This window comes from Dermacentor albipictus, chromosome 1, assembly GCF_038994185.2.
Source record: "Dermacentor albipictus isolate Rhodes 1998 colony chromosome 1, USDA_Dalb.pri_finalv2, whole genome shotgun sequence".
Taxonomy (NCBI): domain Eukaryota; kingdom Metazoa; phylum Arthropoda; class Arachnida; order Ixodida; family Ixodidae; genus Dermacentor; species Dermacentor albipictus.
This window is the reverse complement of record NC_091821.1, coordinates 490,136,405-490,150,846: the sequence shown is the minus strand read 5'-3', so window position 1 is coordinate 490,150,846 and position 14,442 is coordinate 490,136,405. Positions and strand designations below refer to the sequence as shown.

The 14,442-nt window shown below is 44.0% G+C and overlaps 1 protein-coding gene across 4 annotated transcripts in view; it reads left to right on the top strand.

Annotated features, from left to right (window-relative positions):
• LOC135912333 (uncharacterized) overlaps positions 1 to 14,442 on the top strand; it is a 140,747-nt gene that overhangs the window by 102,353 nt on the left and 23,952 nt on the right. For 2 of the 4 annotated variants that reach the window (XM_065444761.1, XM_065444753.1), the window contains exons 11-12: positions 3,541 to 3,646; positions 12,618 to 12,782. In XM_065444761.1, the coding sequence (XP_065300833.1) occupies positions 3,541 to 3,646; positions 12,618 to 12,782 (271 nt within the window). The remainder of the gene's footprint in view (positions 1 to 3,540; positions 3,647 to 12,617; positions 12,783 to 14,442) is intronic. The other 2 variants (XM_065444775.1, XM_065444766.1) reach the window with 1 other exon arrangement.

Genomic DNA, 14,442 nt, shown 5'->3' with positions numbered 1-14,442 from the left:
TGCAAAGGAAGAAGCAGGCCAAGCAGGCCAGATAAAGGAAAAAAGCGCTCTGATCCTTTATCTGGCCTGCTCGGCCTGTTGTTTTTTCCCTTTGTATGTTGCGCTGTACCAGTATTAGAAGATAAAATTGCTCGTTCTCAGCAAAATCTGCTGGTGTGCTTAGTTCCCAGTTAACAACCGAGAACATCGTCCATCGCAGATGAATATTCGATAAAATAGAACATACAAGTAGGCCTCTTGGGTATTTTTGGGGCACGCACTACATTTCGCAACGTATCGTAGTATTCACCTGGCGTCCTATACTATAGACCTTTTCATCGGGCGAGGAGGATAGGGCGCGCGGAGAGTCTTTCCTCCTCTCTGGCTTGGGCGATCCGGCGCGGCGCGGCTTGAAAGTATTGCTGTCAGGTGTTACGGAACGATTTCGAGATGTTTTAGATGGTACTTTGTGAAATTTACGCCATGTTCGTTCATATAAGGTCGTCAGGGAAGCTTTTCGGTGCATCGGTAACTACAGTAGGCCGAAATATCTCTTGGGGGCGCAAAAATGTGACGCGCTTTATCAGCCGCGGTGTACGCACATTACCAGTCGTGGTGTGTGTATGTGTTGTGAGCTATTTTGCTTATGTCGGTTTTAATTCAGCAAAGAAAACCGGTGTCTCTGTATTAGCAGCATGAAATAGTAAATCTGCTCACTACCTGATCGCTTGTCGTAGGGAGTAAAACATGAAGCATAAGAGCGCATGCTCGTGCACGGCCAACCTAAGTCAACCACGAAACATCTAAGCGGCAGGCGATATCAAATATTTGTGATGCACCGGCGTCGTTCTCGCGCATTTCAAGTCTAGTAGGTTTCAAATTACCTTGTCAAAGCTAGCCTTCCTGCATGAGGCCGATGGCGCTGCTCAACAAAGCGATGACCGCGGTTGGTGAACCGGCATGATACATATGTAAGCTGTGTGCTTCGGCATTGCCTTTTTGGCCTGCATACAGCCATAATATATGAGAGGGATCGCATAAAAAGAATGCGATGCCTATTTTTGAGGACAAAATTTTCGTAATAAGTGTGAGTGTGTCGTAGAGAACGGAACGAACGCAACCGAAAAAAAATTCTCTTATCATCCTCTTTCTCGAAAGAGCAAGAGAAAACGGGCTAACGCCGCAATACGACCTCGTATAGTCACGCCGCACAACGTTTATGAATATATAACCGCTAATGCCGTATGCTTGGACCATGCGGTATATAAAACGAAGATATCTGTAATCCAGCACCTACCGCTGCTTAAGATGCCTGCACGGTCGTAAAGAGTCCCTTTGCTGGACAAGCTTAATTCAGGCTGTAAGGTAGGCTACTATTGCTTGCCAAAACTGTTTTATTCGGGGGCGGAAACCTCATCCATCGAACCAAGTAGTCACGCAATGCAACCTGCAGCGAACAGCTTGAATGCTTGTCAAAGTATAACATCACAGCTCCTATCGTAGCAGAACGGTACCCACGCTGTTACGATAGTCGCGTATGTTTCATGGCTCCCAAACCGCAGTTTAGAAATAGAGGATGATACTGCAATGAGGTCACATTAGTGACTGGAACATTCAGAAATACACAATTGATCTCCGAGGCTGATTGTAGGCTCAAATATATGCGCGCACACATCGCGCTGCGTGTTCCGTCCACCTCAACGCCAGCAGAAATTCCGGCCATGACACATTAAACCACTTCAGCACGTCTCACAGAACCGTTTACCACGTAGAAGACGCACGTCATACTAAATAGACCAAACGACCGCGAAAACAAACGCCAGAACCTGGCGCCTACGAGCAGCTTTTCACAATATGGCGGCGCCTACGAAAAAATGGTCTATAGCGGATGGAGCGAAGAGCGCGCTTGTACTGCTTTTCTGCGCCAGCGCAGAGCTCCTGCAATTGGTTTCCGCCCCTTAGGAAGGACTAGGTGACTTCCAATGTCTAATCAATAACAACAGGAAAGCACAATGTTCTCTACCCTAACCCCCTCGTCTGTGTAGCAAGCATGCAAACACCTTGAACAAAGATAAGTTATCCTTAGACACGGCGCAGCGCAATACGACGTGGTCTAAGAAGACTGTGGTACAGCGCGAGGCAGAGACAAGGGACGCAGTAAAAACGAGGACAAGCGCTTACTGCCACCTGAAATTGTATTGCCTGGTGCAAGGTGTTATATATAAAAAAAGCAGAGGGAAAACAACCTAAAAATGTATAGGTAGAAAACAAACCATAATTTCGGCGTTCGTCGTCACGCTGTCTACCAAAGCGGTGATCTGTGTCGTCCATAAACCATTATCGACGTCAGCAGCGTAATTAGGTAATATTACTCATGTGTTCATATGATTTTTGAGGTGCGCTGAAGTCACTCGCTTACTTTGACGATCATCTTGGATGGTTTTTGCAACAATCTTATTTTTAGTGACACGAGTATCGAAGGAGATTCTTGTTTGTTGCGCAACACTTCCTCTTCACTTCCTGAAATGACCGGGGAAAAATAGAAAACCAATATTACAATGCACAATTCATGGACTTTATTATATGTATATATATATATATATAAGAGCACAAGTTCAGTTCCTTAAGTATCTGGGTTCACTAGATTTGCTTAGAAATTACTGATACGACGGGGGCGAAATTCCAAATAAACCTGAAAGAAATAGAAAAATAACGCAGTACGAAATTCATGGGTTTCATTATAGATATGACATCACAGCATAAGTTTAGTTAGTTAAAAGTTGACTTACTGAAGTGCCTGGAGTAATTAGAAATAATCAGAAATCACTGTACATAACCGGTGAAGTAATTCTAAAGAAACCAGAAAAAATAGAAAAAGTGTGTGGTGCAAAATTCATGGGTTTCATTTTAGTTACGATATCAGATCAGAAGTTTAATTACAAGTTGAGTTACTGAAGTGTCTAGAATAATTAGAATTAATTAGAAATCACTGAGAGAACCGGGGACGAAATTTCTAATAAACCAGAAAAAAGGGTAGAGTACGAAACAATGGGTTTCTTTACAGATATGATATCAGAAAATATGTTTACTTACAAGTTGGGTTACTGAATTGTCTTGAATAATTAGAATTAGAAATCTGCAATGCGAGCAACGTCTCCTTAATTGTAATGAAGCAGGCGATAATTACTTTTCAAATAAAATATCTCTTATGAAACAAATTAAAACATACATTCTCAAACATTATTAAGGTAGCTATGTTGTTTAGTGCAGGCACCAGGGAACTCGCTTTTGCGAGCTCTGTTCATGTGTCAAAAGACTGAGCGACTGATTATTGGTTGTGCTACTCATCACATCGGTTGTTCTGAACATGCTGTTAAAACAAATTGCACTGTAGCTGGCAAAAAATTGCACTCAGAGAACGGCACTCACGTACTGCTCATGAAAAAGACTGAAATGTGGGCATATTGATGTTCATAATTAGCAGCACTGTTGTGAAACGTGGGTTAATATTGCACTGAAAGTCAAGTTTTTGCTTACTTGTTTAATTTTTCTTTCTTACAGCAAGCCGCATATAACATTCGTGTTCCGTGTATCTGGCCTCAGCCGCACCTTCACGCATCCTTACTTCAGCAACTTTTACCTGGAGAACTTAAATCAACAAAATTTAGTGAGTGTCACTCGGTTGTCTGTCTTTTTCGTACCTTTTTTATTGTTTCTTGTACAGTCTTATCGCAGAATCTGCTATGTCTTCTTCGCACTGAGAAAGACTGTAGGTGCCAAATACTATGACTTCAGGGCCGATCACAATATAGTCTTCCTCAAGGCCACGTGAGCAACTGAAGAGTGGGAAAGCTGTGACCACCTATAACACAATGCCAGGTCTGTTGGTGGACAGGTTCGGATGTCTGAGATCGGCAGGAAAATATGTAGATATTGCCTTTCGTAAAACCATCCACCTCACTTGTAAATAATGAAAGATGAAGAACGTTTCCCTTTATAATTAAATAGTATGTACTAGGTAGCATGATGGAATTGGCCAGCTATTTATTTCCTTGGTGCTATTAATATGCGCTAATATATTGGTTGCCGCGTGGTGCGTTGCTCACGTTACACACCCGCCAACGTGGATTCACCTTTGACGCGGAGCTTCTGGCGAAGCCGCCGCCGTATGCCAGTGGCTTAGGTGTTGCTGTGCTGAGCTCCAACTCGCGGGTTCGGTCCCAATGTCGGCTGCCGCATTTCAACCTCGTCAAAATGCCATAACGCTCGCGTATTTCTCGTTACACTTCTCGTACTTATCTTGCGCGCTAGAGAAAACGTATCATACACTTATCGCGTACTTTTGAGAACACCAAGTTGTCAAAGTTAATCCAGAGTCGAGCACTAGAGCGCGCCTCATAGTCACATCGTGGTTTTGGCACCTGAAATCCCATAACTTTATTCTAAACACTAAAGCTGTTAACAAAAACATGTACAAAGCCAAATGTCAGCAACAACAATTAGGCCTTTTGTGGCAGTTGCGTTTGAATCGCGACTGTGGAGAGAACGAACGCCATAAATAAAGAACCACTTTAGCATCAAGCACATCAGGCACTGCTTACAAAAATGTACACACCAATTCATTGTGCTTAACAAGGAAAATACTTATGAAATTTATGACATTTAAGACGTGTCTCGTATATCCCATACATCCTGACGCTACAAACATCATGCTTGGACCTGTGCTGCAATTCGGTTTTTAGGTGCAAAGTGTTCTAGTAAAAGGAGTTGCGAGATAGATGGCTGGGTGTTTGCTCGCGATGCTACTGTGTCGGCACCTTGAATATTGACTGGTTTTATTGTTCTTCACAGTGCTTACCATCAGATATATTTCTTCAAGAATCTGGAAATGTGGGGACTTTCGGTCCTTGAGATTTCTCTTCGCCTAGGTACTACGGGGAAGAAAGTTATTAGCTCCGTTCGTCCCTAGCTGAGCTGGCAACACAATCGACAGACTGCGTGGCCGGCAAGGTGAAGAAGCCGTGTCCAATGTGAGTTTGTTGCTATTTTGTTGCGACGGTAGCATATTAAATTTTAATAGTCGCAGGTGGATACGTTTGGAAGTGAGGTCTCTTCTCGGATGACTTTAATGGCAAAGCATTACCTCGTGCCGATACATTGTTCATTAGTGTCGTTGAGCATACCACACACTTCAGGGGAATTGCGGGAACGGAAACAGTTTATGAATTCAACTGCCGTGCCGGTGCATTAGTTCTTAATGTAACTGAGCATACAACAAACTTGGAGATTTGTGGGAATGGAACATTTTGTACTCTGTATGTGAAAGTACTAAAACTTGCGTCGCCATGCAATCCAAGCCGTAGATCGTTGTGAGAGCTGTACAGCCACTATTGCAAAGCACTATGCCCTGTGGATGAACACGGAAAAAATGTACGCTAACGAAAAATGGTCGTCATGCAATTTCATAGCAGTAGATATCCTTGTGAAAGCTGTACATGTAGTAACACTGATATTGGCTGGGTGGTTTGTGCAATCAGCCATAGAGCTCTTCCACATTCAGAAAAGACTTAAGACCGGAGGAAAATTTCTAAAACTACAAGACGGCAACCTGATTTGATAAATCATAGTTTGGATTTTTCCAGTAGAAGCACCTGTACCAACGGAAACTAAGTTGCAGTAAAAGTTGGACTTCAGAAAGTAAGTGCGTGAACATTACACCAACGATAAGCGCAATTCCACTACATGGATGACTTGCCTTGTATGAAAACATTGTTTTCACCTTTTGCTCTCCTGTTCGCCACATAAGTATGGCGGATTAAGTCGAAGTCTCGCTGTTTAGTGCAATGCGTTTGTCACTGGCTGAACACAAATGAATCGCTATCAATGTCGTATAATCAACATTAAAAAGTTCTCTTCAGCTCCTAATTTGCGACTGATGAGCCGGCTTTGCTTAGATAGGTGCGGATCCACCTCCAGAGGGTCATCACTGAAGGGCATTTTTTTTTACAGGAGCGTGGACACCTGCATAAATAGTGTTTTTGACTGACTGCACATAGGTTACCAGGCTTTTTATCAATCTTTTAAATCACCCACACAGGTGTACGTCATCCTCTTCATTTAGTAAAAAGGGGTAAACATCGACAAAATAATGCAGCTCAAATAGCTTGAGCGTGTATGCATTTTCTATCTGCAGTGACGGACAAGGTGGCTCGAGCGTTGCACAATGCCATTTGCCTGAAGTCAGCTTCTCCGTAAGGTACCAATGTCGCGCATTGAAGCATGTGGAGTGTATTGCGGCGAAGTTTACCAAGAGTGGAAAAGCGGCCACTGTCAGAGGATATAGTGTGACATACGTGCGCACCTGCCGTCACGTCTCCTGTCGCAGTACAAGCACGGAGACGCCGACTAAGTGTACTGGCAGGCCTTCAGAGCTATTTAGCTCGCGGTTGTTGCGATCTGAGCCCTTGTTTCGCCCACATAGAGCTCCCCGTATATGAGCTAGACATCGTAACAGCCGGGATTAGTAATACGCGCTCCTTCATTAATTACCCTTGCGCACTAGCACCTCAGAATCGTTACGAATCTGCACCACGTAGCCAATATCAGTGCTACTGTACAGCTTTCACAAGGGTCTACTGCTATGAAATTGCATGACGACCATTTTTCTTTAGCATACATTTGTTCCGTATTCATCAGCAGTGCGCAGTGTTTTGCCAGTGTGGCTATACAGCTCTCAACGGTCTACGGCTCAGATTGCATGGCGACGCAAGTTTTAGTACTTGCACAAGCAGAGTAGACAACGTTCCATCCCATGAATCTCCAAGTGTTTTGTATGCTCAGTTACATAAAGAACTAATGCATCGGCACGGCAGTTGAACGCATAAACTGTTTCCGTTCCCGCGATTCCCCTGAAGTGTGTGGTATGCTCAACGACACTAATGAACAATCTATCGGCACGAGGTAATGCATTGCCATTAAAGTCATCCGAGAAAACGCCTCACGTCCAAGCCTATCCCCCTGCGACTATCAAAATTTAATATGCTACCGCCGCAACAACAACAACAAAAAAGCAAAAAAACTCGCATCGGCAGGACAGTCGAATTCATAAACTGTTTCCTTTCCCGCCAACCTCCTGAAGTGTGCGGTATACTGACCTTGCTCAACGACACTAATGAGCAATGCATCGGCACGATGTAATGCTTTGCCACTAAAGTCATCCGAGGAGACACCTCACTTCCAAACGTATGCGCCTGCGACTATAAAAATTTAATATGCTACCATCGCAACAAAACAGCCACAAACTCACCTCGGACAAGGCTTCTTCGCCTTGTCGGCCACGCATTCTGTCTGCCAGCTCGGCTAGAGACAAACGGAGCTAACAACTTTCTTCCCCGCGGTACCTAGGCGAATAGGAATCTAAAGGACCCAAAGTCCCCACATTTCCCTCTGGCAACCACTGCTCCCCGCGCATGCGCAGAAAGAAGGGAGAAATCCAATTATGATGTGCTCGTCAAGACTAGAGTGCACTAGATTATGGTCGAGTGGGGCGAGCGGCGCTCTCCCGCTGAGGCACCACTGTGGAAAAATTTGACGAGGGCTGCTGCGAGCGAACTAGATTGGGGTGGAGACGCGCTGCGCGGCATGTCCAACGTAATTTTGCTGCGGGCGCTGAGACTGATTGCACGCGTACGCGGTGGTTTATTCAAGTGTATGCTGACACCTTTTTGCTACGTATACATATTTGACGCATGAGTCATACAACATGACTCTGCCAAGTGCGTCATCACCTAGCGAGCGTTCGTTCGTTGCGCGCATGCTGGCGGACTCTCAGTTTTCTCGCAGAAAGTCCGTGAAGTAAAATTTTTTATGGTTTTACTTGCTTTGGTGCGCCTGCGACTGTTGTAGCCCGGAACCGATTGTCGTTATAGCCACGTGAACTGCTGCTCTGAACACTGTTTTCTAAAAGTAACACGAAATTTTAGACACAGAGGCCGTCTCTCATGAACATAAAGTTATGAAAGAATATTTTATTGATATCGTGTCATTTTACGCGCGCTCTTCGTTGGTCGAATATCGATCAGAGAGAATGATCACAGAAATCAATATTATAGTGAACTAAACTAGGTTTGTTGACTGCGTGGCGCGAAGAGGTGCAGATGATGAATGCACTAGCTTCTACGTAAATTTAAAGATGCATAGTCATATATATTAAAAACATACATCTAAGAGAAAATTATGAAATATTCCAAATACGCTGATTGAAAAAGTGAAAACTCCCGGCCGGACTAAGCGCGTTTCTTTTCAAAGCTGCGACAACCCCAGGTGAACCAACCGACTTTCCAAGAAAAGGAATCAAGATAATTATTTGTAATTAAGATGAACAACAGTTATAGAGAAAATATATTGCATATTTACTCAGACGGAATCGGGGAGACGGGGAAGTCTTTACCAATGTAATATGCGTGGCTTGTCTGGCGATCTCCTTCGAGGTGTGAGCAGCCTAAACGAAGTTAAAAAATATAGCCTATAATCGAATAGTATTTGCTATTCAGATCGTATTCGACTTCATAATTCACTACTAAGAATTATCGAATGGCGGTTTCCGTCCTAATGTAAGGCATAACAGCACTTTTGAAGTCTCGAAGGTGAGGGGCCGATGCAAGCGAGGACTCTTATTCCGAATGATTGCGCTGCTGCAGAGTCGTGGCTGTTGCGCACCGAGGCACGGGTGCTTATCAGTTCTGCTAATCAATTAAAGTACGGGCGATAATCAGTTCTGCTGAACTAGTTGGCAGCCGCCAATATAAACGCCCTGTTTTGGGGCAGCCTGTAAATCTGCTAACTTGATTCAGGCAAGGAAAGCATTTTTTTTGGCAGTCATGTCCGCAACTAATTAAAACTGGGTGCCCTATTTAGGGCCACACTTACCTCCTTCAACGAACACATCAGATCTACAAATACTTGTAGGTGTATGTGACACATGCAGTTGCTTTAATTGCTTCATTATTCTTCTTATAATAGCGCATCGGATGACTGAAAGAAGCCGTTTATAATACAGAAGCTGCTTGGTTGAGCGGACGCAAAATACAGGCGAGATGCACCGGTCTTTCGCGTCTATTTTTGCGCATATAGCTTTCCATCGGTAGGTCTCGCGAAACGCAGGCGCAAAAACACACCTAAGCTTCCTGCTCACCACTTCAAACAAATAAGAGATATCTGCCCCAACCGGCGCCCTGTACTCGGGTTTACGGGCAGTATTCGTATATAAAAACAAAGAAAAGAAAACTGCACTGCAACATCCCAATCGGGTACAAGACCCGACTCGTCTTGGCTTGTACAGACTGGTTAAATCATCAGATGAGCTGCCTAAGAATTGGAAGATTGGTAAGGTAGTTCCCCCATTTAAATCCGGTGACAAGCACTCACTCGGTAATTATCGACCCATTTCACTAACAAGCATATGAAGCAAATTACTTGAAGATATTATAGCTTCACATGTCTACGGTCACCTTTAATCAAATACCTCTTTTTTTCTCCAATCACCATGGCTTCAGAAAAGGCTACTCATGTGACACACAGTTATTTGGATTCACGACTGACCTTCACTTGCACATGAACTCTTACAATCAAACCGATTGCCTCTTTCTTGATTTAGCGAATGCATTCGATACTGTGTGTCATTGCCGTTTAATTTGCAAATTATCTCTCCTTTGTATTGATTCGTTAACACTTCTTGTCTCCGAGTCAGCAATTTACAGTTGTCAACAACATTTCGTTTAACTTTTTCGACGTCATGTCCGGTGTCCCCCAAGGCAGTGTGTTAGGTCCATTACTCTTTTTGATATAGATAAACGATTTGCCCGCTAACCTTTCATCCTCAGATAGGTTGTTCGCTGATGACTGCGTCATCTAGCGCAATATTAAATGTTTGCATGGTCATCTTACTCTCCAAAATGACCTTGAACTAACCTATAGATGGTCCGTAACTTGGCAGATGTCCCTTAAGGCTTCCAAATGCAAGTTAATCTCGTTTAGTCGAACGCGCACTAACTCAGATTTCCACTATTCGATTAATAATACTATTGTTTCGGCTGCTCCATCGTACAAATATCTCGTTGTCTATCTTTCATCGAACTTATCCTGGAGAACGCATGCATCATCAACTGTCTCACCCAAAGCTGCTCAATGTCTCGGCTACCTGCGTAGAAACTTGCGTAACGCGCCTTCTAATGTACGAAAACTAGCATATATTACTTATGTTCGCCCACGACTAGAATACGCTTCATCCACATGATCACCATATCAAAATTCTCTAATCCGTATGCTGGAAGCCGTTCAGAATAGCGCAGCCAGATTCATTTCTGGCAACTACAACTATCATGCGAGCTTTACCCGTATAAACAAGACCTTGCATTTCAATCAGTAGAAGATCGCCGCGTCATAGCTCTTTTATGTCTGTTTCACAGGTACATATATAACAATAATTTTCGCTGTTTCCCGCTTCATGCTCCTGTGCGCACATCTGTCGCATTCACAACGCGCTTAGTTTCATGCGGGTTCATTGCCAAACGCAGGCACTTAGCTCATCACCACTACCACGAGGATCACATTGCGTCCATCTCCAATCCTGAAACATTCCGTGATGACCTCAATTCGTTGCGTAATAATATTGTATAACGATGTTGTACTTTGCTATTTTTGTCAGGTAAATAATGCTGGCCGCCTTGCTGAATGCCCTTCAATGCGCCTGTAAGGTAATTTGAACAAGTGAATAAATATATAGAGTTGAGAGACAGGAAAAGAGTGGTGTGGATCAGAGAGCAAACATGGATAGCCGATGTTCTAATTGACAATAAGAGAAAGAGATGGAGCTGGGCAGCTCACGTAATGCGTAGGTTAGATAACCGGTGGACCATTAGGGTTACATCATGGGTACCAAAAGAAGGGAAGCGCAGTCAAGGACGGCAGAAGGCTAGGTGGGGTGATGAAATCAAGAAATTCGCAGGCGCTAGCTGGAATCGGTTGGCGCAGGACTGAGGTAATTGGAGATCACAGGGAAAGGCCTCTGTCCTGCAGCGGACATAAAGTAGACAGGTGACGATGATGATGACACGCGAGAGATACAGGCTGCTTGAAGAACAAGAAAAATTAATGTTTTCCAAAGGGAACCGCACAATGACATAGTAGAATAAAAATCGACACTGCTGCGGCAATGCACGCGCAAACACCGAGCGGAATAAAAAAATAAGATAAAATGAAATAGAGAAGAGAAAGAAGGAAATTTATTGCTAAGGCATAAATCCATGTCATATCCAATTAAAAACGCCATTTGAGTTTTCTGAACGCGCGCGAGGTAATACGAATGAGCCATCCGAGAAGTATCGCCAGCAATTTCCTACGGCGCGACCTCGATGCGGTCCAATCCACTTCGATTGCAGCGCCGCCACAATAATTTTGTCGTTGCGAGCCTCACTTCAAAGCATGCGCCGGCCCAGGCGCTCACCCCACTCAACCGCATTCTAGTACACACCAGCAAGCCTGAGCTACAGTGTACTAGAGTACAGTGTACCTGAGCGGTCAAGCGCCGGAGAAGCAGCCGGTGAACCCTCACCTTGTCACGTGGTACAGCAGCGGCGAGCCTCCGAGCGGCTGACGTCACAACAGCGACAGTAGCGTGACGTCACAACAGCGACATTTGCTGTCCAGTGGCTCAAGGTCATTGCGACGCGATGAAATACCTTGCGAGACGTGGCGTAGTAATGGGTAATTGGAGATAGCAGGGAGAGGCTTTCGTCCTGCAGTGGACATAAAACATGATGATGATGATGATGTGGGGTTCATCGAGACGTTCTGGCATAAAATACAGGCTCTGTGCATTTGACAAAACTCATTGAGGAATCGAAAATGCTCGGTTGGTTCTGCAGATGGGCACTTTTCATTACACTGAAGATGTGCAATATTTAGGGAAAGCAAATTTTATACGGATAGTATCAATACTGGCACCAGAAAGATTAAAACGAAAACAATTTTTATTTTCTGGGAATATAGTATAATTCTTGTTCAAGTTATTAGGTATTGCGTTCAAGCTAAAAAGACCATAAAATGCAAAACAAAGTAAAAATTAGGAAAAAGGGAATTCGCTACAGATTCAAATGGCCTCGCTAGTTTGACTCTCAGTCGGCAGTGGCGTGACGCTGGCCGTGCAGGAAGCGTTCGCAACCTTGAATAAAAGTGAGGCTGCGACCATGTGGCAGGGCAAAAGAACAAAACACATAAAACTTTCCGTCTATAAATTTTACTATGTTTAATTTAGTTCTGAAAGTTTGTCCCGTAAGTAACCGCATTAGAAGGTCCTTTGCTGTGCTCTAGCGAAACGTGAGAGAAATAGTAATACCTAACATCAAAAATATGATACTTACATTCGTATGTCCCTTAATTTATCTTGAATAATTTCCGCCTGATTGCCTAAAACGCGCTTCTGTGTTAGCGATTGCTTGTTAAATGTGATGCAATTACATATTTTTTTTATATTGCCGATTCGCTCAAAAGCACAACCATGCTGCTACCATGCTCTTTGCACGGACGAAACAGCGGGAATCGTATACGAATCGTAAAGCCGACACTTTACGATTGCGCAGAGCTTGATTATCGAGGAAGACGTGGCGCAGCCGCTTATGGCAGTTGGCGGTCGCAAATCTGTGGCCCTGTCAATGAGTCTGATGGCCAGGAGCTGTCCAGAGAACACCATAATCAAGGCCGACACCACGAGCCAATGTAGCGACATGCCACTGAACATGACTCGAGTAAGTCGCTGAGGCTGGCCGTTCGATCGTAGTCATTTTGCATGCCTTTTCCAACATAAAGCAGCGTTCCTCACGAAAAATCTGCCGATTGAACCTCCTTCATTGCAAGCGCTCAGTTGAAATACAGGTCCGTCTCATATAACGAAACAAAAGACGCCACGACAATGGAATGAATGTTAAGTTTACTGATTCATGTTTATAAGCACGCTGATGGCAAAATGAATGTCGCGGACACTGTCAGTTATGGTCATCGCTTTTGTCTTAGTTTTGTTTAAAAAAAACTGTCATATATAATGTGCTTATAGTTTGATGTGTGTGAGCATACGCACACAAGCCTAATGTTCCCCATGACATACAGTGAGTGTGTTGCGTACTTTGCCTGCTCCTCGTAGACCAATGATGCTAGGTAACATGTATGCTCGCTGGCATTCCGAGTCAGGAAGGAAAGAAATATTCTGCCGCGAGAACTCCGCAGCGTGTGCAATTTCTTCTGTTGCCGCCGGCGCAATAGCTTAGGCATTGTGCACTTTCGCAGAGATTGTATCACGAGGATGTAGCGAGGCCATGTCTAACCCACGCTTGCACGTTATGTCGCTAAATCCAGCGAAATTACTCAGTGATGGAGGGCCTTGTCAGAGAGTTACGTGGTCATCGACCTTTCTGATATATCTAATTTTGAGAAACAGTGGCGTGCACATCTCTGCTGCGTTCCTTTAGAGGGCCTCTAATCCACATCTGTAAAAAAAAAAAAAAAACGAGCGTGTCCTTCTGTCGGAGTTTGTATGGTCCCTCCTTCACACATGCAGATTCTAACATGGGAATACATGTGGCGTAAGCACTGTGGACGCTTTTGCTTAGTCTATACAGCGAGACATAATGCAGTTTCGATTCTAGCACGGCTCTATCATAAAATCACCGCCTACTTTTCCTAGTCATCTCGCTTGCCTGTCGTGCGCAATGAACTGATCACTTCGCGCGTAGCGTGTTTTGTATACTGCGTGTGCGGCGGCAACAGGGTGGAGCCCAAACACGGGGAGTCCTGATAAGCAGAAGTTGCTGTTGTTTTCAAACAATGAAAGAGCGCTCACGGGACGGTCGGTAATGACGTAGTGTACCCTCGTCTTCTAGACAAGTATAAACAGAACGTAGGAAAGATAGTTTCGGGGTCCTCGATGAAGAGACAGTGAACTAACGACACGCTGTTATTTCCTCTCTCCGGTGCCCGTCCTTTCTTGTGTGCGCTGAAAACTTGCTTTTTAATGGGTTAGGCCGGAATATTACTGTTTAGTAACGGAATACCAGAAACCTCACTCTTACAAAAAGCGAAGACTGCTTAGGACAGAAAGTCAAATACACACAGGTACAAATAAAAAAGACACTGGCTTCAAGTACCCGCTTTAGCTCTTCATGACATCATAAATTTGGGCAGCCATTACTCGGGATGTTTAAATAATGCATTAATATGTGCAACAAACAAACCTATAGCAAGTTCTGAGAATATTTAATCACTAAACATACTTCAAGCATTCACACAAAGTTTGAAGTTAATGATGTTGGGCCAAATAACATACGACTGTGGTATGGTGTCAAGTGTAAGAATCGGAATTTCTGCATTACATTCTCGAATAGTGAATACCATCGCTCCAGGTATAAATGGATA